This window comes from Octopus sinensis, linkage group LG1 (genome assembly GCF_006345805.1).
Source record: "Octopus sinensis linkage group LG1, ASM634580v1, whole genome shotgun sequence".
Classification (NCBI taxonomy): Eukaryota; Metazoa; Mollusca; class Cephalopoda; order Octopoda; family Octopodidae; genus Octopus; species Octopus sinensis.
In genome coordinates this window covers 213,309,647-213,332,841 of record NC_042997.1, presented here as the reverse complement: position 1 = coordinate 213,332,841, position 23,195 = coordinate 213,309,647, and the positions used below count along the sequence as shown (strand labels likewise).

At 36.2% G+C, this 23,195-nt stretch overlaps 2 protein-coding genes across 6 annotated transcripts; one reads left to right on the top strand and one right to left on the bottom strand.

The window, feature by feature from the left end:
• Positions 1–3,042: 3,042 nt before the first annotated feature.
• On the bottom strand, positions 3,043–17,868 carry LOC115213820 (zinc finger protein 271). 4 transcript variants are annotated; one of them, XM_036509371.1, is made up of 3 exons: positions 17,844–17,868; positions 5,713–5,883; positions 3,043–4,864 (listed from the first exon to the last, which is right to left on the bottom strand). In XM_036509371.1, the coding sequence occupies exon 3, from the start codon at positions 4,491–4,493 to the stop codon at positions 3,297–3,299; it is 1,197 nt and encodes a 398-aa protein (XP_036365264.1). In that variant the 5' UTR covers positions 4,494–4,864; positions 5,713–5,883; positions 17,844–17,868; the 3' UTR covers positions 3,043–3,296. The 4 variants fall into 4 exon arrangements, with proteins under 4 accessions (XP_036365264.1, XP_036365258.1, XP_029638580.1 ...); XM_036509365.1 differs by having other exon boundaries at positions 16,593–17,860; XM_029782720.2 differs by lacking the exon at positions 17,844–17,868 and adding an exon at positions 10,396–11,248.
• Positions 17,869–18,352: 484 nt separating this feature from the next.
• On the top strand, positions 18,353–20,335 carry LOC115214213 (zinc finger protein OZF-like). Of its 2 annotated transcripts, none has more exons than XM_036509354.1 (2): positions 18,353–18,450; positions 18,554–20,335. In XM_036509354.1, exon 2 carries the CDS (start codon positions 18,590–18,592, stop codon positions 19,826–19,828), a length of 1,239 nt encoding a protein of 412 aa, XP_036365247.1. In that variant the 5' UTR covers positions 18,353–18,450; positions 18,554–18,589; the 3' UTR covers positions 19,829–20,335. The 2 variants fall into 2 exon arrangements, with proteins under 2 accessions (XP_036365247.1, XP_036365240.1); XM_036509347.1 differs by having other exon boundaries at positions 18,408–18,459; positions 18,563–20,335.
• Positions 20,336–23,195: the final 2,860 nt, after the last annotated feature.

Sequence of the window (23,195 nt, the reverse complement as noted above, 5' to 3'; positions counted from 1 at the left end):
ATAATATTCAGCATTACTTGACACCTTTACTTCTCATAACTTCCATTTCTCGCTATTATAAGCACTTATCTCGGGTAAAGCTTCAGTAATGGATTTGATTTTCGAAATCTGTGTCTCAATGACAAGGAATTTGGTTATGATTGATCAGAAAATTTAATTTGCAATGCTAAATAATTCATCTGTTAGAAATTTCAGTCCTTTCTCATCTCCTCCATAAGGTTCAATGTTGAATAAAATCATAATTAACTGAATCTTCTGTATTTTTTTTTACCCAAAGCCATGAAATCTTCAATACCTCCTTGCATGAGTGAATGACGTAGACTTCTACATGATTGCTAAAACTGATAGAAATAGTAACCAAAATCTACCTCAAATTACACCGCACTATCTTACTTGTGTATATATGTATGTATGTATGACAGAGTGCTGAAAAGTTCCTGGCTTTAAGTGTATTGCTAAAGGCCTAGTTGCAGGTCCAACCTTCCGAGTTTTACTAAGAAAAACTGAAGGACTGCTGCAATAAGTGTGTGAATCTGAGAGAGGAATAGATAAGTGTTTGGTCATGATTAAGAGTTGTTTTCACTCTTATTTCTAGCAATGCTGATTTACACCCTTAGTCACTTTAGTAACATTTGTACTTGTGCCTTTGGGTTTTTAAATTGCAGATAGCTACCTTAATTGTATATACTAGCAGGTGGTTTTCTGCTAGCCCCTTGATAATATTTTCACATTTGATTCCCAATTTTTATATTTTACGTCCAATTATTTCTTTGCATAATAGGGCTCACTTGCTTAGTAAATATTGCTTTCATTATTTAATCAGTCATAATCTTTTTTAAACAAACATCATGGTAGTCCAACAACAGAGGGAGAAGCAGTTTATCAAAGCAACATAAAGGTTTCAGTTCAGCAGCTCATCTATAAGCTTTGCAGTGTGTATGCGTGAGAGAGAAAACATTGTAAACAATGAATAAAATAAACATGAAATGAAAAAATCATATAAATAATAGGGCATTACTACAGATGAATATGCCCCCAACTTTGTTGCCTCATAACATCCAGAAAAATGGATACTTTTTAACAAAATTTTCTATAAAATAACGCTTAGGTGTTGTGGCTTCAGAGTATATAGGGATTAATGGGAAAGAATTTTTCCGAGTGAGTTGAGAGAGGAGTTTTAGAAAATTCACATGATCTGACTTTTTCCCCTCATAACTTTCAGGAAGATGGATAGCTTTTAATGAAAATTTATACAAATCCCTTTCAGACGGCATAGGTTAAAATTATGAAGACATTTGTGGGAAAAAAATTTTTCAGGATTTTTACCATTTTTTTTTTAAATGCATCTTTGTATGAAAAAAGTTTTGAAAACGTTTTTTTTTAATCACACTATTTTGGCTTTTTTTTTTTGCACTTCAAAACCATGGGAAGAGCATTTTTGGTAAAAATAAAAAAAATTTTTTTTTAATTAATATTTTCAGAGGGTAAAGTGAGTGATTTAAGGACAATTTAGCTGTTGTTTCTAGCACATCCAAAGACAACCCTCCTTGTTTCTTTATCACTCTCACATGTATTGATGTTTTCCAATATTTTTTCCCCATAAATATATTTATATGCTATAAAAGAGAAAATTTGAGAAATTATGAATTTTTGGCAACCCCACTCCCTGCCCCCCAATTGTTTCTGCTTAGAAATTGAAAAATTGGAGAGCCTGAGAAGGTCATTGCTGGCATTTATCCACAGTGATTTTTAAAAATTATGAAGAGGTACTTGCATAGCAAGTGACTTGATCTGAGATCATGTGCTGAAACAAAAACAATTGCAGCATAGATATTTTGTAAGCCATTCAAGGAGACACAAAAACCATTAGTTTCACAACACTAATACAGAGGTCCCAATGCATCTATGTAACGATATGAAGGGGAGGGTTAGGATATAATTACATGTCCACACAGTGTACATTTAAAATGTTTTGTAATACTGTATTTAAATAGTACCGATAAGGGACCTCTGTATCTAAGTATTACCAGTTTCACTTAATTAAAAATTTCATTTGTGGCACTTTGAAACTGTGACCTGTTTTGTTCACTGACAAAACTTAGCGAATGTGATGCAGCATGAAGTTTTGTCAGTGAGCACACACACATTCATTGCCTTTCATTTGTGTGCATTGGTGAGTGTGTGTGTGTGTGTGTGTCACTGCTGAAGTCGCTCTTGCAACTTGCTTGTGTTGATATTGGTTTCGTAGTACAGACTTTGGAAACTGAATAAGATGCAAGTTTTGAGTACTCGTCAGTAACTTTGTTTCTTCTCCTCGTCTTCTAAAAGTAATTACCCAACTTTCTAGGCTCTTCCCACAGCTACCCCACATTCAAAAAATAATGTTTCTACATTACCACCAAACTGGCCCTTGTGCTGGTGGCACGTAAAAGCACCCACTACACTCTCGGAGTGATTGGCGTTAGGAAGGGCATCCAGCTGTAGAAACTGCCAGATCAAGATTGGAGCCTAGTTCGCCAGACCTCAGTCAAATCGTCTAACCCATGCTAGCATGGAAAGCAGATGTTAAACGATGATGATGATGATTACAAGCCAGCTATTTTGAACTCAAATGCTTATTTTTGCATGGTTTTTATGGCTAGATGCCTGTCCTAATACCAACCAATTTACAAGGTGTACTAGATGTGCTTTTTTCTTGACACTAGTGCTACTGAAGTCAACAAGTAACTCACAAAATAAAAATCCCAATCAACCAAGTGGGGGTGTAGTAGAGACAGAAATGGCTTTGTGCCAGGTGTTGAGAGGCTAAAATATGACAGGAAGTTTAGGTGCCTAATTGCCAAGGGAGATTTGTGGCTGCTCCACATTATGAGGCTGGATAGGAGTAGATAGAATGTGGTGTCAGAACATATTCAAGGTAGATGAGTATAAATGAAAACAATGAAAATGTTTGGGTACAAGGTATATACAGTCATTTTATGAATACTGTAAAGTAATGCATTCACAAAATAACTTATAGTAATAAAAAATAGGAAAATAAAATTTGACTGACTCAATTTATGAACAAAAAAAACCACTTGTGTAACGTCACATGTGATTGCAGATATTTTCCTATATGGAATAGGCTTGCTGCATGTTGATAAAATTACTAAATCACCACACAAGAATTATCAATATTCACAAAATTATTAGATGTAGCAACAATAAAATGAATAAAAATTATATTGTTCCACAAAAATTAAGCAGTACACTTCTTGTAGTGGGTTTAAAGAGATCCAAATATTGTCATTGATAAATTACTTTTCTATATGAATACTTAGATGAGTAGTTAAGGGACTTTTTTGAGAAAATGGTTTCCCACAGATATCACAGTGATATGGTTTTTCTCCTGTGTGAATACGTTTGTGTATAGTTAGGACACCATTTTCAGAGAATGATTTACCACAAATATCACAGTGATATGGTTTTTCTCCCGTATGAATACGTTTGTGAGTAATGAGATTACCTTTTTCAGAGAATGATTTACCACAAATATCACAGTGATATGGTTTTTCTCCTGTATGAATACGTCTGTGTATGGTTAAGACACCATTTTCAGAAAATGATTTACCACAAATATCACAGTGATATGGTTTTTCTCCCGTATGAATACGTTTGTGTATAGTTAAAACACCATTTTCAGAGAATGATTTGCCACAGATACCACAGTGATACGGTTTCTCACCTGTATGAATACGTTTATGTCTAGACAAGATACCATTTTCAGAGAATGATTTGCCACAGATATCACAGTGATATGGTTTCTCACCTGTATGAATACGCCTATGAGTTGTTAAGTTGCCTTTTCCAGAGAATGATTTACCACAGATATCACAACAATAGGGTTTCTCTCCTGTATGAATACGGTGGTGAGTAGTCAGGTTACCTTTTTCAGAGAATGATTTACCACAGACACTACAATGATATGGTTTTTCTCCTGTGTGAATACGCTTATGAGAAGTCAAATCACTATTTACAGAGAATGATTTACCACAGATATCACAGCAATAGGGTTTCTCACCTGTATGAATACGTTTATGAGTAGTTAAGTGACTTGTTGCAGAGAATAATTTACCACAGATGTCACAGTGATATGGCTTTTCTCCTGTATGAATACGTTTGTGAGTAGTAACTTCACCATTTTGAGAAAATGATTTACCACAAATGTCACACTGATATGGTTTTTCTCCTGTATGAATTCGTTTGTGTCTTGTTAAGTCACTTGTTTGAAAGAATGATTTACCACAGGTATCACAGTGATATGGGGTTTCTCCTGTATGAATACGTTTGTGTCTAGTTAAGACACTTGCTTCAGAGAACGATTTGTTACATATATCACAGTGATACAGTTTGTCTCTTGTACTATGTTTCTGAATAGTTAGGTTTCCTCTTTCTGAGAATGATATTTTGCTGATGTCATTATGGTACGATGATTTTCCTAGCTCTTTTGGCATTTCTTCAGGATGTAAAATGTTAATCTTTATGTTTCACACATAATCTGTCTTTCCAAAGTTATTCTTCTCTCACCACAATATATGGATATTTTCCTTGTTTTTATATATTTATTTGTTGAAGTATTTTTGCTGTTATATTTTCATCACTTGTGATTTTTGTCAATATCTGAAGGGGATTGCAAATTCCTCTGTAGCATTTTTCAAGTTTAATCAGAATTCAAAATCATCTGAACATATTCCAGATAGTCAAGATTAGAACTGCTGCTATTAATTTCAGTTGAGAAGATATATTTCACCATAATTCACTCTTTAAAAGATAATAAATGTTGATGATGTAGCTGAGGCAAAAAATAATTTAATATCAATGTCATCTGAAATATAGAGAAACAATATAAAACATAAAAGGAAGAAACTTAACAGCAGAAATTTTACAATTCTATACCAATAAACTTTACCTATAAATGATTAACTAAACTTTAATTTATTACAATTACATTAGAATTAAGACTGGTTGCTTGTGGAACTCTGATATGCTGATGACTTCATACTTATAGCTAGACTTACTGTAGAAATAGAGAAGAAATTCCATGCATTAAAGGAAGCCTGGAATCAAAAGGCCCTTAAAGTTAATTTGACAAAGGCTAAAGTATTAATATGTTATGAAACAGGCCTTGCTGCCATTAGGGAAATGGCTTTGTTCAAAAGATAGAAAAAGAGTTGGTTGAAGTTCCATATATCATACTCAATGCAAACTATGGACACACAAGAGCTAGACTGGAATCATGGGCAGGTTAGGAGCACTAAACATAAAACATGTATAAGAAATAGATGCTCTTAACACTCAGAATCCCAGTGGCCGCTAATCCAGCCACCAGCAGCAGATTCAAATACAAATTCCCCAGTAGCTGCTTTACCGGCCTTTATTTTCTGCATTGGAAAACCAGATGGTAACTGCTGGTTCTACTAGCACCACAAACACCAGTATTGGTAATAAAATAAAAAAAAAAAAACAAGTGGTAAGGACAATGTTGCTCTCTATTTGGAATTTATTTCAATATGAAAGACACAAAGCACATTTTTGAGACATTGAAACAATATTGGATGGGAAATCATTACTTTGGCTCTTGGAACCTGGGGTGAGGGTGCTGTGGATAACAGGGTATCTGGGGTTCAAAAGGTTAATTAATAAGGAAAATTCCTAGTAGATAGTTTCTGTTACCTTGTTTGATCTATTCTGAAAATATAATAACCAGACCAAGAACAGGTCGCAGAAAGTTCAAAGACTTATCTCTGTTGGTAACAAAAGGCTTCTTTCTTTAAAAGAATGACAGGCTGTGGGGATGCTTCTGTGCCACATGGCTATGAGATGTGGCTCCTGGATGCAATGAACCTACAAAAATAAGCAAGAAATTGAGTAAACATGCTCCTCTCAATGTACAACGTCTGTGTGCATCATAATCCTCATTTAACGCCCACCGGACATGAAAGGAATCAGATGTAGTGTACAAAAGAAACAATTGCGTTGTTTAGGCTATGCGACGCATATGAATGAAGAAGATTACATCAAGAATAAAGAGGGAGAGCCATGAAATCATGAATATGCTGGCTGCTATATCTAGCAGATGCAGAGATGACAGAGGCTTCTCTACTTAGTGGTTTATTACAGTTAATCTGGCGAAGGTAAAGCGTGTGCACCCCACCGGCTATCTTTCGATATGACTCTGAACGAAAGATTGCTCAGTATTTTGGGGGGTGGGGTTCCAAACTTTTTTCGGAATTGTGCTTTGGATCTTTTCCTTTTGAACGGCAGATTTCAACACAATTTCTAGTTAACTAAACACTTTTAAACTTCGTATACTGGTAGAATGTGTTTATAAAACATCATTTTCTATTGGCTTTATTGAGAAAATTCTGTATTTTGTAACATATTTCCACTTTAATTTCGAGCATTTCGGCAATTTTAACCAATCAAATACGTCCATTTGTGGTGAAAACATACCGTGCTGTATGAATATGTCCCTTGTTTAAGAAACAGATTAGATTTATTTACATTTGCGAAGAAAAAAAGTACCCTTCCCCCACCCCTAACTCTAACTAATCCTAACCCTAAAACAGATTGAAATGCAATAGATCGATACTAGGGCCATAATTATGGGTGACAATTTCATACGACACCGCTACGGAAAATGGAATTTTTTTTCTAGCAGTGTCAAATGAAAATGTCACCCATAATTATAACCCTAGTATCGATCTATTGCATTTCAATCTGTTTTAGGGTTAGGATTAGTTAGAGTTAGGGGTGGGGGAAGGGTACTTTTTTTCTTCGCAAATGTAAATAAATCTAATCTGTTTCTTAAACGAGGGACATATTCATACAGCACGGTATGTTTTCACCACAAATGGACGTATTTGATTGGTTAAAATTGCCGAAATGCTCGATTTTAAAGTGGAAATATGTTACAACATATAGAATTTTCTCAATAAAGCCAAGAAAAAATGATGTTTTATAAACACATTCTACCAGTATATGAAGTTTAAAAGTGTTTAGTTAACTAGAAATTGTGTTGAAAACCGCCGTTCAAAAGGAAAAGATTCTGTGTTTTCAATATAGGGGAATACGATTTTGCTCAAAAATCACGTTTTCAAAATTTCGACTCCTTCAATTTCCTAATTTTTAACTTTTTGAAGATTTTTTTTTTTTAATCCACATATATAAAAATTACGAATCAGGGAATTTAAATTTTTCTTAAAGAAACACTGAAGACCCATTCCCCCCCCCCACCTCACTTTCAAAACATCAACTCCGGATGTTTCACTTTCGTCTGATGGGTGACTGTGCACACGCTTTACCTTCGCCGTTAACCTCACGTCAGTAGTGGGCGAAAGCGCTAATGATCTAAGTGATATGATATATATATAATGTAATATATAAATAAATATCTGTTAATATAGGGCGTAACAAATATCAGAAAATCAAAAAAAAAATGTGTGTAATAGGTGTAAAACAACTTCCTATGAACGAATATGAAAAAAAAAATTCGCGCACGCGAAAGGGGGTGGGGGAGAGGCCTCGGAAAATTCACATTGGGAAGTTCCGAAAGCGTCTGAGGAGCTGACCCGGGCACCAAAACAAAAAAAAATAGTGTAATATGTTAAACAACTTGCTCTAAACGAATATGAAAAAAAAAATGCGCTCTCGCGAAAGAGGGGTGGGGGAGAGACCTCGGAATATTTATATCGGGAATTTCCGAAAGCGTCTGAACCGGGCACAAAAACAAAAACAAAAACAGCGTAATAGGTGTAAAACAACTTGCTCTCTAACGACTATCATGAAAAAAATGCGCGCTCGCGAAGGGGGGTGGGGGAGAGGCTTCGGAAATTTCACATCTTCAGTCCACGGCCTTTAAACTAAGAAAAAATAGTGTAATTGGTGTAAAACTACTTGTTCTAAACGAGTATCAAGAACACACACTCACACATGAATCATAAACTCCGTATTTTTGTACATATTTCGCAAAAAAAAATAAATAATAAAGAGAAGAAATTCTGGAAAAGTGAAGAAATGTTGGATCTCATTCCTTGGTTAAAGCTATTTTAAACATTAAATTTATGCTTTTCTTTGAAATAGTTCAGATATATGCAATTCTTCTCACTTATTAAGATGCATTTATCAGAAAAAAAGAGACAGAAAAAATTATTATTTTGTGTCAATCCTTCCCTAATTATCCTTTATTAATTAGTTTTGGCGTGTATTTTTTTCCCAAATTTATTTTTTTCACCTTTACAACACTGTTTGTAAAGCAATTAATTATCTTTATAATTTGCATATTTGACTTATTAATCAAAATTCTCTAGATGTAATATATACTAAGTAATGCATCCTTCATTTATGTGTTCCGTTCTGTATTATGCATGCGTGACTGTTTGTATGTAAGTGTTTTAAACTGTGCACATGAATGTGAATATTAAAGAACATATTTATTTACTATGATTGTTATTTTCAGAACAAATAAATCTTTTGGCTGTTATGTTATTGATGTTATTATTATTGCTAGTTAAAGGGTGGTGACTTGGCTGAATATTTTGAGTCTTGTAGTATGTAGTTGTGTTAGTCAATATTCTGAGTTCAAATCCAACTCATTTCTTTATCATCATTATCGATGGACCACTCAAAGAGGTATGTATACATTATCATTTTCGTAACATAATTTCTGTAGTATTTCAAGATGTTTCTGACACGTATTTTGATTCACATGGCGGAGATCCAACATTTCTTCACTTTTTCCAGAATTTCTTCTCTTTATTTTTTTTTTTTCGAAATACGGAGTTTATGATTCATGTGTGAGTGTGTGTTCTTGATACTCGTTTAGAACAAGTAGTTTTACACCAATTACACTATTTTTTCTTAGTTTAAAGGCCGTGGACTGAAGATGTGAAATTTCCGAAGCCTCCCCCCACCCCCCTTTTGCGAGCGCGCATTTTTTTCATGATAGTCGTTTAGAGCAAGTTGTTTTACACCTATTACGCTGTTTTTGTTTTTGTGCCCGGTTCAGACGCTTTCGGAAATTCCCGATATAAATATTCCGAGGCCTCACCCCCACCCCTCTTTCGCGAGAGCGCATTTTTTTTTGTCATATTCGTTTAGAGCAAGTTGTTTTACACATATTACACTATTTTTTTTTTGTTTTGGTGCCCGGGTCAGCTCCTCAGACGCTTTCGGAACTTCCCGATGTGAATTTTCCGAGGCCTCTCCCCCACCCCCCTTTCGCGTGCGCGAATTTTTTTTTTCATATTCGTTCATAGGAAGTTGTTTTACACCTATTACACACATTTTTTTTTGATTTTCTGATATTTGTTACGCCCTATATGGTTAATATATACAGCTAAAGAAATTTCTTTAGCTGCTATTTCTAATGAGTTCAGTATGTGGCAAAGTAATTTATTTTACTAAGCCCTTATATATAATGTAATATTTTGAATTCGCCTAAAATGGTCCCTTTACATACTGAATACTTGGTGAAATTGATTAATAATTAATTAATTTTACCCTCAATTGTTGAAATATATATATATATATATATATATATAATATATATATATATATATATACCTTTTTGATCTCCATGTGTCTAACACACGTGGACATGCCTACAAAGTCAGAAAACAACACAGCTCCCATGACTTTCGGAAACATTTTTTCACGCTCAGAGTTGCTGAAGCATGGAATAAACTGCCTGCATCAGTTGTTGACTGCCATGACACTGCATCCTTTAAGGCCCTCATGCTTTCCGAAATCCGCCGAAACTACACCTGATTATATATACACTTTAGATGAGTTGTAGTGCACCTGAGCACTGTACACAATGTTTATTATTATTATTATTATATATATGTGGTACTACTAGCGAACAATGATCCCGGTGCGCGCACACGCGCTTGCTAGTCGTAAGTAGTCGATCCTACAACGACTACCTAGCAGAGTAAATAAAACACAAAATAAATAATTTTTTTTACACAAAGTAAACAACACACAAAAACACAAAGGATCGACTAGTTATGACTAGCTGGCGCGGATGCGCGAGTGCGCACCGGGACCACTTCTTAGTAGTACCTATATATATATATATATATATATATATATATATATATATATATATAATATAATAATAATAATGAAATTATTGTATACAGTGCTCAGGTGCACCACAACTTGTCAGAAAGTGCATATAAAGTACATGCAGTAATGTAGAAATGTCTGGAAAGTGAACATGCTTGTGTGTGTATGGAGAGGAGAAAATCAAGTGTAGTGTTGGCGAATCTGAGGAAGCATGGAAGTCTTGAAGGATGCAGTGCTCCGACAATATATAATGAACGAAGTAACGATAATTAAAAGAGAAAATACCTCATGTAAATCGTGGTGAATATTATAGAAAGTGACCTGCTCTCTATCCTTTGTTCTTTACATGTTGGGATTGTAAAACAGACACAATATATATAGAATGTTTGACGTCGCGAGTGGTGTTTGGCAGACGGAAACTTTGCAGAAGTCAGTCGCCCGATTAGTTGTTTCTCTCTCACATAATTTCCCGACAAAATCCTGGAAATAAAATGGTGAAAGTTGGTTTTTTTTGGAAGGAAGACGGCAGCAGCAGGGGGAGGAGGAGAAGACGAAGAAGTCTTGACGTTTTCATTGGTCAAGACATTGAGGGTGTGACGAGGGGAGGGGCGCTGTCGGGTAATTGGCAGGTTGGGGGTCCCCTCTGTGTGTAGCCCCTTGTGGGTTAGTAAAGAAATAGATTAGGGTGATCTACACAGAGAGTCTGTAGAAATCATGGCCAGCACTGATTTTCGTTACGACCTTTCGTATCCGAGACGTCAGATGCAAACAATAAGATGGGGAAAAAAAAAAAAGAATAATGGTCAAATATGCCATATTTTGGTGGGCTTTTGTTCCATCAAAAAGACAAACCCCGAACTCCACGAAATATGGCATATACGTCCATTGCCCTTTTTTCATCTTCGATTTCATTGTTTACATCTGACTTTTTAGGATACGAAACGTCGTAACAAAAAATCAATGCTGGCTTTAATTTCAATAGAATCTATGTAGAGATAACACGGACAAGTGAGGTACCGTGTTCTAATTGCTAACGCAGCAGCAGAACACGGTACCTCACTTACAAAAATGTTGGTGCTTCAGGATATCCACAGTCAAATGACCGAAACGAATAAAAGAATAATATTTATGGTTGCATAAGGAAATGCTGCGTACCTATAACGGTCGCTCTACAAGTCATTAGTAATTACCATGTGTAGAGAAATAGCTATATATGTGTGAGACAGGTGTATCTTTGTTAAATATGTAAACGTATATATATATACTAGCAGTATCGCCCGGCGTTGCTTGGGTTTGTAAGGGAAATAACTATATAAGCATTTTTAGAGAGTTACTTCCCTTATAGATGCCAATTCGGGCTTTCTTAGCCATTTCTGTTTTGGTGTCTTCAAGCCATGAAGTCGTTGTTCTAAAAGAACGCTGGTCTCCTTGACAATGCATTACGACGTTGATTTCCTTAAACTCCCTTCCCCACAGCTTCACGAGGGAGGGAAGGGAGAGAAGCAAACAGGTGCAGGTGTTTGAGCGTGGACGCCAACTCCGCCGCCATCGACACACGAAAAATTATGCATTAAAATGGAATAAAAAATGATGTTAAATTATTTTTAAAATCGTAGACTCATCGTAGACGCGCGCTAATACTCAGATGGGCTCGATATGAATCCCGACTATAAGATACCTGAATTTGGTTAAACTGCACCGCAAAATGTGGGAGTAGTTAGGAATCTAAATCGAAGGGGACAGACACTCACACAACTACAGTTTTATATATATAGATATAAGTATATATATATATATATATATATACATATATATATATATACATATATATATATACATACATATATATATATATATACATATATATATATATAGAGAGAGAGAGAGAGAGAGAGAGAGGTAGGAGAGAAGGTACGATTGAAGAGCTGTAAAAAAACTCAAGGGAACTCTGGCTTTAATTAGAATGTGTGCAAGAAGTTAATTGAAAAAAGAAATTTTCTAATAACTACTTTTATATTAATCTTTAATTCATTGATTGGTTTCACCCACTGTGAAATATATTGTTGTAGTGCACCTGAGCACTGTATACAATCATTTCGTTATTTTATTTATTATTATTTATTTTTCAAAGATAGCTGAAGACTCCGTGTTTGTCTACTGTCAATTAACAAGTCACCCACTGTTATGTATGACCAGTAATTCCTGGTTCAAAGAAACTAATTTCCAATCATAGTCTGATGTGTCAGATACTGGATAATAAAACAGAAACCAAGAGTATTTGTCAACGATTGTTAGAAGATAAGGATGTTTCGTGGAAGGAATTCGTTTGAATGGCTGCGTAGCCTTAATTAGTGGAGACGCAATGGCCCAGTGGTTAGGGCAGCGGACTCGCGGTCATAGGATCGCGGTTTCGATTCCCAGACCGGGCGTTGTGAGTGTTTATTGAGCGAAAACACCTAAAAAAGTTCTACGAGGCGCCGGCAGGGGATGGTGGTGATCCCTGCTGTACTCTTTCACCACAACTTTCTCTCACTCTTACTTCCTGTTTCTGTTGTACCTGTATTTCAAAGGGCCGGCCTTGTCACTCTCTGTGTCACGCTGAATATCCCCGAGAACTACGTTAAGGGTGCACGTGTCTGTGGAGTGCTCAGCCACTTACACGTTAATTTCACAAGCAGGCTGTTCCGTTGATTCGGATCAACCAGAACCCTCATCGTCGTAACTGACGGAGTGCTTCCATCCAGCCTTAATTAAGTCAACTAAGTTTGGTTTATAATATTGTGGCTTCACTTCTTGACATATAGAGCAATTCCTACAAATTTGTTTCACATTCTCCAATGAATATGGAAGATTTCTACTGCAGACGAAATGATGAAGACGTATTACACCTGGGTGGCACAGTGTCGCATGTAACTCATAAAGTGAATGTGAACTGATTGCAGAACAGCGTACCCCAGTGAACGACGCATCCGGTGCGATGTTACTGGATGCTGGGCAATAGTAAATATCATAGGAGTATGGAGATAACGCAATGTGCCGTTAATTATAATTTAGAGAAGGAAAAAAGTATGTTTCAAAATATATTTTAAAAAAACAAATTATTTACTTCTTCCATTTGCATGTATTGAGTGAAAAATAGCACTAACTGTCATATCACCAATCCTTCTCTCAAATATTACATTAGACTATATCAACTAACATCACTAGAAAGAATGATAAACAACAAAAATACACATCTTAAATATTATAAAGACTGACTGTAGAAATACATCTGTTCATACTACCATTCCTTGTTTGAATCTCACTTAAATTTGCTAAAATTTTCTTATTGCCAACAACACATCCCAGACAGTACATTACTACACACTCAGTTATCTCATCATCATCATTTAGCGTCCACTTTCCATTCTAGCATGGGTTGGACGGTTCAACTGGGGTCTGTGAAGCTGGAAGGCTTCGTCAGGCCCAGTCAGATCTGGCAGTGTTTCTACGGCTGGATGCCCTTCCTAACGCCAACCACTCCATGAGTGTAGTGGGTGCTTTTTACGTGCCACCCGCACAGGTGCCAGGCGAGGCTGGCAACGGACACGAACGGATGGTGCTTTTACGTGCCACTGACACGGGGGTCAGATAGAGCTGGCAAACGGCCATGAACGGATGGTGCTTTTAACGAGTGATGTGAATCTTTTGCAAAGTCAGTTGGTGATCACCATTCACTGTGTCTTGGTGCAGATATTCAGAGAGAGGAAGAGGTTAGTAAAAATGGAATCATCCTTAAGAAAACTGACGACCAAATATGAACAGATTCAGCAAAGAAATTTTAAATGCTGAGAAGTAGTCATATGATAGTTGTGGAAAAAAACTAGATCTAAATCTGAAAACAATCCTGAAAAATACAAAGCAATATGAGAGAATGTGACAATTGGAGAAGACCATCACTGCTGTGGAAGGTGTAATGTTTCAAAAATATAACTGAGTTACTCTTTTACTTGTTTCAGTCATTTGACTGCGGCCATGCTGGAGCACCGCCTTTAGTCGAGCAAATCGACCCCGGGACTTATTCTTTGTAAGCCCAGTACTTATTCTATCGGTCTCTTTTGCCGAACCGCTAAGTGACGGGAACGTAAACACACCAGCATCGGTTGTCAAGCAATGCTAGGGGGACAAACACAGACACACAAACACACACACACACATATATATATATACATATATACGACAGGCTTCTTTCAGTTTCCGTCTACCAAATCCACTCACAAGGCATTGGTCGGCCCGAGGCTATAGTAGAAGACGCTTGCCCAAGATGCCACGCAGTGGGACTGAACCCGGAACCATGTGGTTGGTTAGCAAGCTACTTACCACACAGCCACTCCTACACCTATATATACATGAGTTATATACATGATGTGATATTTTCAGGCCAAATACACAGCAAACTTTCACTTTATGGTACGTTATAATGAATGAAGTGTTAGGAGTATGCATCATTACAAATATCCAGTTTCACAGATACACACTTAGTACAAGTTACTTTTTATACTGAAAACCAATTTGGTTGGTTATCACCACCATTAATATTGTACAAATGGCTACAGCAGCTGGTTTGTAGGTCCTCAGCAAAGTATAACAGAGACCAACTTTTCTTCTTTCATCTATTGTAATTCACTATTTTAGCTGGAGGTAACAAAGGATTGGTGTTACAAGATGGTTTAAAGATAACAATCTCTCAGACCTAATTTTTGTAGTTCTGGTAACATCTATTCGACATTTTTGGTAATGGTCCTAGTAGACTTCACCTTAACATTAACAACAAATAAACAAAAAGAAACCACCAAATATGGCTGTCAACATAAACGAGCAAAAGACCATAATAACCAAATAAGTGCAATTTCTAACTCTTCATAAAAGCACTGTCGTTACAAAAAGATTTGTGGATTGCTTTAACTGCCTGATGTGTAACAAGATATGGGACCCACTATCTTGATTTTTGTGTAAATTATATACAAAGACAATATTAATAGTGGTAAATCAAATTTTGAAACAAGTAATTTCAGAAAATATCAGTTTCCAGAAAATACCCATAAGCATCTATTATAGTTATAATGGAGGCGCAATGGCCCAGTGGTTAGGGCAGCGGACTCACGGTCGTAGGATCGCGGTTTCGATTCCCAGACCGGGCGTTGTGAGTGTTTATTGAGCGAAAACGCCTAAAGCTCCACGAGGCTCCGGCAGGGATGGTGGTGATCCCTACTGTACTCTTTCACCACAACTTTCTCTCATTCTGTATTTCAAAGGGCCGGCCTTGTCACTCTCTGTGTCACGCTGAATATCCCCGAGAACTACGTTAAGGGTGCATGTGTCTGTGGAGTGCTCAGCCACTTACACGTTAATTTCACGAGCAGGCTGTTCCGTTGATTCGGATCAACTGGAACCCTCGTTGTCGTAACCGACGGAGTGCTTCTATCCATAGTTATAATATTATCATTTTAAATTAATATTTTCTAAAATAAGAGTTCGATTTACATATAAATGTGAATAATTTGTCCTTAATGAACTCCTCAATCATTTGTTCATTTTCTATTTAAAGAGAATATTTTCAACAAATCCTTTGAATATTTTCTTGTTTTCTTACTCAACATTTTAAATGGCAATAATTTTGCACAAATTTCACATCCATAAAGTTTTACCTTTGTGTTTTTCCAGTCATAATCTATAAAACTGAGTCTCTGTTAGGTACATTAAAAACAAATAACCGTAAATAGATCTTTCTCCAGAGTGAATTTATGGATCACAGCTCTAGAACTCAGAGAATGTTTTTCAACATATTTCAAAATCCACCAGTGCAATACAAATATAGATTTACTTCACGTGGATTTCAGTGTGAAAGGTTTCTCATCTTGATAAAACTTTGTGTCAGAGTATGTATCTAAGTATGTGTCAGAGTATGTATCTAAATTTCAATAATAACTCTATTATCCAAAGATAAGGATTTATTAATGACATTAAATTTGTAAACTACAAGATAAAAATTGAAAGAGAATGATTTTTCAAAGTATTTCACCATGAAAAATACTCTCCAATATATATATATTGGAGTCAGATACAATATATATATATTGGAGTCAGATACAATATATATATATTGGAGTCAGATACAATATATATATATTGGAGTCAGATACAATATATATATATTGGAGTCAGATACAAGCATGTATCTGACTCATACATTGTTCGCTTTCCAGACATTTCTACATTACTGCATGTACTTTATACGCACTTTCTGACAAGTTGTGGTGCACCTGAGCACTGTATACAATAATTTCATTATTATTATCATTATTATATAGCGGAGTAAGCACATAAATGTGAAACAAGGTGGAAAAAAGAGTACTCAAATAGCAGAGGTAGAGTAATATGCTTTATTTAAATAAAGTATATACATATATATATATACTTGTAGATTTACAAGACTTTCTTACATTTCACAGTTAAAAGACTTTTCGCCACTGTGTATTTGTGTGTGTGTTTTTAAGTGACCATTTGTGATAAATGATTTAGCACAGATTCCACATCGATATGGCTTTTCACCGGTATGGATTCTTTTGTGAACTACAAGACTGGAATAATCAGAGAACGATTTCCCACATACATCACAATGATAAGGTTTTTCTCCAGTGTGGATTCTCCTGTGAACCACAAGACAAGAATTAACAGAAAACGATTTCCCGCAAATTTCACAATTGTACGGCTTTTCACCAGTATGGATTCGTTCGTGACTCTTTAAATCACGATTATTCCCAAAAGATTTCCCACAAATTTCACAGTGATAGGGTTGTTCTCCCGTGTGACTACGGACGTGAATTACAAGACTTGAATTCTGAGTGAAAGATTTGCCACAGATTTCACAGTGAAACGGTTTCTCTCCACTGTGTATTATCTTGTGTTTTGTTAAATTACTGTTGGAAACAAATGCTTTCCCGCACACATCACACTGATAAGGTTTTTCTCCGGTGTGACTGCGTTTGTGAACTATAAGACTGGAACAATCAGAGAAGGATTTCCCACAGATTTCGCAACGGCAAGGTTTCTCTCCAGTGTGGATTCGTTTGTGTGCTGTTAAATAACTGTTGATCATAAAGGCTTTCCCGCACACATCACAACGATAAGGTTTTTCTCCACTGTGACTACGTTTGTGAGTAACAAGATTCGAATTACTAACAAAAGATTTCCCGCATATTTCACAGTTGTAAGGTTTTTCTCCGCTGTGGATTCTTTTGTGCTTCGTTAAATAACTATTATAATCGAAAGATTTCCCACAGATTTCACAGTGGAACGGTTTTCCTCTGTCGTGTATTTCTTTGTGTGCGAAGAATTCCCGTTCCGAAGAAAATGTTTTCTTACAAACCTCACAGCAATATTCAGGAATATTTCTCTCTGGTGATGTTTGTTTAGTAAATGTCTCACAAGATAAAGAGGTCTCACCACTGTGTGTTTCTGTTACTGAATCGATATCATTGAAAACGGTTGGGTTTAAAGTGTCCAAGGGATTAACGTCTTCCATATTAAAGAATTTGAGAAGCATCAAAAACTGGAAATGCCCGTGAATACTATCGATTAGGATTCTGTTTCTCGTCTCAGATAATACGGAACTGTGATTACATGATATAATTCGAATAATTACTATAAATGACGTAATTAAATTAACTAAATTAACTAATGAAGATACTTACTCGCTGGTGTCATTGAAGACACCGGTGACACACAGTAAAAGTCCCCAACACAATTTCTGGCTTTCATTAACGCATTCAGAATAATAGAAGTTATATGAGAGTGAGAGTGTTTACATAATTGGGCGACCTGCTAGAAAGGGCAGCTCATTTTCCCCCAAAGAAAACTCTAGTGACGTATAATATGTTTCTTTATTAGCCACACAGGGCAGCACACAGACGGGACAAATTACAAGGTAGAGCTTTTCTTTTGGGGATAAAAAAAGGCGGGTTGGTTTTCGATCAAAAGGGATCGTAAAAGGAAAGAAAGAGTAAAGCAAAAGCAGGATCTTTTCTATGAAAGATCCTAGAATGGATACAAGTGACGGAATAAATTTGCTATAATTGACCGAATCTGAATGCATTAAATTACATATGGGGACTTTCAATATGTGTCACCGGTATAATTGAGGTAAGGTGAAAATGATCAACGACACCGTTATTTTGCAATTAGTTTAATTACGTCATCTGTATTAATTAATGTATTAATTAATGCCATTATATCATGTAAACTGGGTCCCGTAATATCGGAGACGAGAAACAGAATCGTAGTGGTCTGCATTGGACAGGAATTTCTCAGTTTTAAGTAGAAAATATATCTTCTTTGCCTATTTTCTTCCAAGCAATCCTGAGATGAGAAACAAGAAGCTGTACCTTATCATATATTGGTTGGCATTTCTCAGTTTTAAAGACTTCTCAAATTCTTTAATATGGAAGACGTTAATCCCTTGGACACTTTAAACCCAACCGTTTTCAATAATATCGATTCAGTAACAGAAACACACAGTGGTGAGACCTCTTTATCTTGTGAGACATTTACTAAACAAACATCACCAGAGAGAAATATTCCTGAATATTGCTGTGAGGTTTGTAAGAAAACATTTTCTTCAGAACGGGAATTCTTCGCACACAAAGAAATACACGACAGAGGAAAACCGTTCCACTGTGAAATCTGTGGGAAATCTTTCGATTATAATAGTTATTTAACGAAGCACAAAAGAATCCACAGCGGAGAAAAACCTTACAACTGTGAAATATGCGGGAAATCTTTTGTTAGTAATTCTAAGCTTAAAAAACATAGAATAATTCACACTGGCGAAAAAGCCTGTTATTGTGATGTGTGTGGGAAAACATTCACTGATAATTCCTATCTTGTCGTTCACAAAAGGATCCACACTGGCGAGAAACCTTATCATTGCGATGTGTGTGGCAAATCATTCACTCAGAATTCCAGCCTCGTTAGCCACATACGCTGCCACACCGGAGAGAAACCTTTCCACTGTGAGATATGCGAGAAATGCTTCTCTGATAATTCAAGTCTTGTAGTGCACATACGCAGTCACACTGGAGAGAAACCGTTCCACTGTGATGTGTGTGGCAAATGCTTTATCAATAACAGTAGTTTAACAAGACACAGAAGAATCCACAGCGGAGAGAAACCCTATCACTGTGATATATGCGGGAAATCGTTTGTTGACAATAGCTATATAACCAGTCACAAACGGATCCACAGTGGAGAGAAACCTTACCAGTGTGGAGTATGCCAGAAGTGTTTTGTGAATAGCAGTGATTTGACAAGTCACCAACGAATCCACACTGGAGAAAAACCTTTCCATTGTGAAATATGTGGCAAATCATTCTCTGATAATTCTAATCTTGAAATCCATATACGTAGCCATACTGGGGAAAAACCGTACCATTGTGAAATATGTGGCAAATCATTCTCTGTTAATTGTAGTCTTGTTATCCACATGCGTAGCCACACTGGGGAAAAACCCTTTCGTTGTGAAATATGTGGTAAATCATTCTCTGATGATTCTAATCTTGTAGTTCACAGAAGAATACACACTGGTAAGAAACCTTATCATTGTAAAGTCTGTGAGAAATCTTTTATCACTAACAGTCTGTTAAAAAGACACGAACGAATACACACCAGAGTAAAGTCTTAACTTGTCAATCTAAACCTACAGTGTCCACCTTCCAGTACACATTTGGAGTTTATTATGTTGAAATACTTTGGATATCATTCTTTTTGAATTTTCTCGTCGTGTCAGTACATTTGCTCTTGTTTGAAAGAAACCTTTTCACCGACACATCAGGAATTTCTCTTTGTGGATAATAAAGTCGTAATTGAAAACAAATACATACCTTGGCACTATGATTATATTTAGGTGAATCATTGAATGCAATGGAATTGTGTATTTGTGCTGCACTTGTGAAAAGACAAGAGTAAAAAATTATTAACGTGAAATATGTTGGAAATCTGTGTTTCTTGTCCTATAATCCATAAACTCACCCTGGAAAAAGATCCATTTTCTGTCATTTGTTTTTAATGTTCCTACCAGAGACTCGGTCTCATTGATCATTATGAAAAGATAAAAGGGTAAAACTTTACAGATGGGAAAGTTGTGCAAAATTATTGCCATTTAAAAGCCATGTTTTTAAATGAGTAAATATTTACATGAGATGATTTGTTGGAAATAAGAACAAATGAATTAAAAATTTATGTAAAAAATCTTGTGATTCATGATAAAATTTCCACCTTCATATGTAAATTAAATTTTTCTTTTAAGAATCTCTTAAATTTCACATTAATCTTTTAGCTACATGATTTTTTGGATGGTATTTTCTAGACTTGAAATTAGCTTTCTCAAGGATGATTCACCATTAAACATACTATTTATAACAAAATACCATTTAATAAAAGTGTTTCTGTATGTAATCCTATATATTAATTGCAACACCTATATCATAAAAGCATTTTTGTGAATGGAAAATGCTTCTTGTCCTGTTACCTATTGAAGATTTTGTGTGAGTAACAAGAGAGACATTGTGTTAAATAGCAAAGAAATAAATTGTCCACTTCGAAATGTTTGTATAATGGAAGATTCTTTGGGTTGAAGCATCCTAATATCTAAGTGACTTTTGAGGAGGTTAAAAGTGAGAAACTTATATGTTTAACCCTTTAGTGTTCAGATTATTCAATCAAACAATGCCTATTGATTCCCATTGATTTGAATTAATCATGCATTATCTCATATCTTCAAGATCTTGATGGTGTAATTACTTAATGTAGAATAACATTGTAGGGTAGGTGTGAGGGCCTGGATCTGGTCAGTTTGAACATAAAACAGGTTAGCTATTATGGCCGGTTTAAATACTAAAGGGTTAAGGATGTAACAAGATAGATAAGCTTTTAGGGAACAACTTCAGTTGGTTATTATTTGGTTTGTAACACTGATCGAGGTACCGGGTTTGAGAAAATACAGAACTGATCATTTCCATGTCAATAGAAAATATGTGAGTTAGCATTAATATAAACATTTACTTACAACCATGCTGCAATAATTTACTATAATGGTTCCTGTTTCTCTCAACAAGACACACTCTGTACAACTCTCACCTGCTACATCTATATTTGTTCATTTGTACCAAAAGTTGAAGTCTTTACAACCTGCTAGAAGTAGCAGCTAAATCTCTCACACACTCAAAACAGAAATTTTATTCCTATTTGTGTTGATATTTTCTGGTTTTAGCCACTACAATAGTTTCTGTATTTATACACTACTTGAAAAAAAAAGAAACACTTTACAAGCTTACTGTACATAGCTTCCACATTGTGTGACACATATGGTGTCTCACAATATGGATGCTATCTTCCTGGTGAAGCAACTGCAGGAGAAATACTTGGCCAAAAAAAACAAACATGTTTCTGGCTTTTGTTGACATGGAGACACGTCCCTACTCGCTTATCTAGTGAGCAATGTGGAAGCTAGGGATAGATGAGTGGTTTGTGAGAGCTGTACAAGCCATGTACAGATGAGAGTCACCAATGAGTATAGCAAGGAGGTTAGTGTACAAGTAGGAGTCCATCAGGGATTAGTTCTTAGCCCCCTCTTGTTTATCATCATCCTCCAAGCTATAACAGAGCAACTTAAGACTGGCTGCCCTTGAGAGCTCCTCTATGCCAAAGACCTTGTTCTCATTACTGAATCACTATCAGAACTACTATAAGAAATTTCAGGTATGGAGGCAAGGTCTGGAATTAAAGGGCCTTAGAGTTAATTTAGCAAAGACCAAAATATTGATGAATAGGAAAACACACAAATCACAGAACCCTTCAGAGAGATGGCTCTACTTGATATGTAGAAAAATGTTGGGAGAGAAACGCCATAAAATGTACCCAGTGCAAGCTATGGACACAAGAGTTGCAGTGGTATCACTGGACGATTAGCATAGAAAGTGGTGTTTGTGTGTGTGGCAGGTGGGTAGGTACATTAAACACCAAGAATGTACAAAAAATAGACTCCTTCATATATCAGGAGGTACCCCTAGAAGTAGTAGACAGTTTCTGTAACTTAGGTGACCAAGTTAGCAGTGATGAAGGTTGTTCCAAAAGCATAGCTGCTAGAATAAGAATAGGCTGGGCAAAGCTCAAAGAACTTTTACCTCTATAACAAAGGGCCTCTCCCTCAGAATAAAAGGCAGATTGTATGATGCTTGTGTAAGAACAGCTATGCTACATGGCAGTGAGATATGAGTTGCGACTGAGAATATGCGGGGACTTGAAAAAAATGAAGCCAGTATGCTCTGTTGGATGGAAAATGTCAGTGTGTATATATGATAGTGTGATTTCAAAGAGTATATGTAGCATGATATATTGTGTGCAAGAGAGAAAACCACTGGTATGGCCATGTAATGCATTTGAATGAAGACAGTTGCATCAAGAGATGCCAATCTCTAATATGTAGAGGGAACATATGAAAGAAGTAGACCCAGGTAGACTTGGGACGAAGTGAGCAAAGATCTACAGATGTTGTGAGTCACAGAGTGGATAACGGGACTAAGGCTCCGGGTGGTTTGCTGTGCTTGAAAGGACACGTCAAGCTAAGTAAAAGCATGGTCGTCCTTGCATACTGGTTCATTGTCTGCAACCCTCTGCAGCTGAGCATTCCTAATCTCACGAGTTGTAAGTGCTGGTGCCGTGTAAAAAAAATCCTATGCTGGTATTGCATAGAAGTACCCAATACACTCTGTAAAATGGTTGGAGTTTGGAAGGGGATCCAGCCGTAAAAATCATGCCAAAACAGACATGGAGCTTGAACAGCCCTTCAGCTTGTCAGCTCCTGTCAAACTGTCCACCCCATGCCAGCATGGAAAATGGACATTAAATGATGATGATTATGGTGATTAGATTGTTATAATATTTCAGTAACTTCTGCTTTTAAGACGTAGACACATGGCTTCTTGGATTGTCTGGTTCAGGATCTCAGTGTTCCACTGCTTGTTTGACTTTGAACTTACCGTTTTCCATGA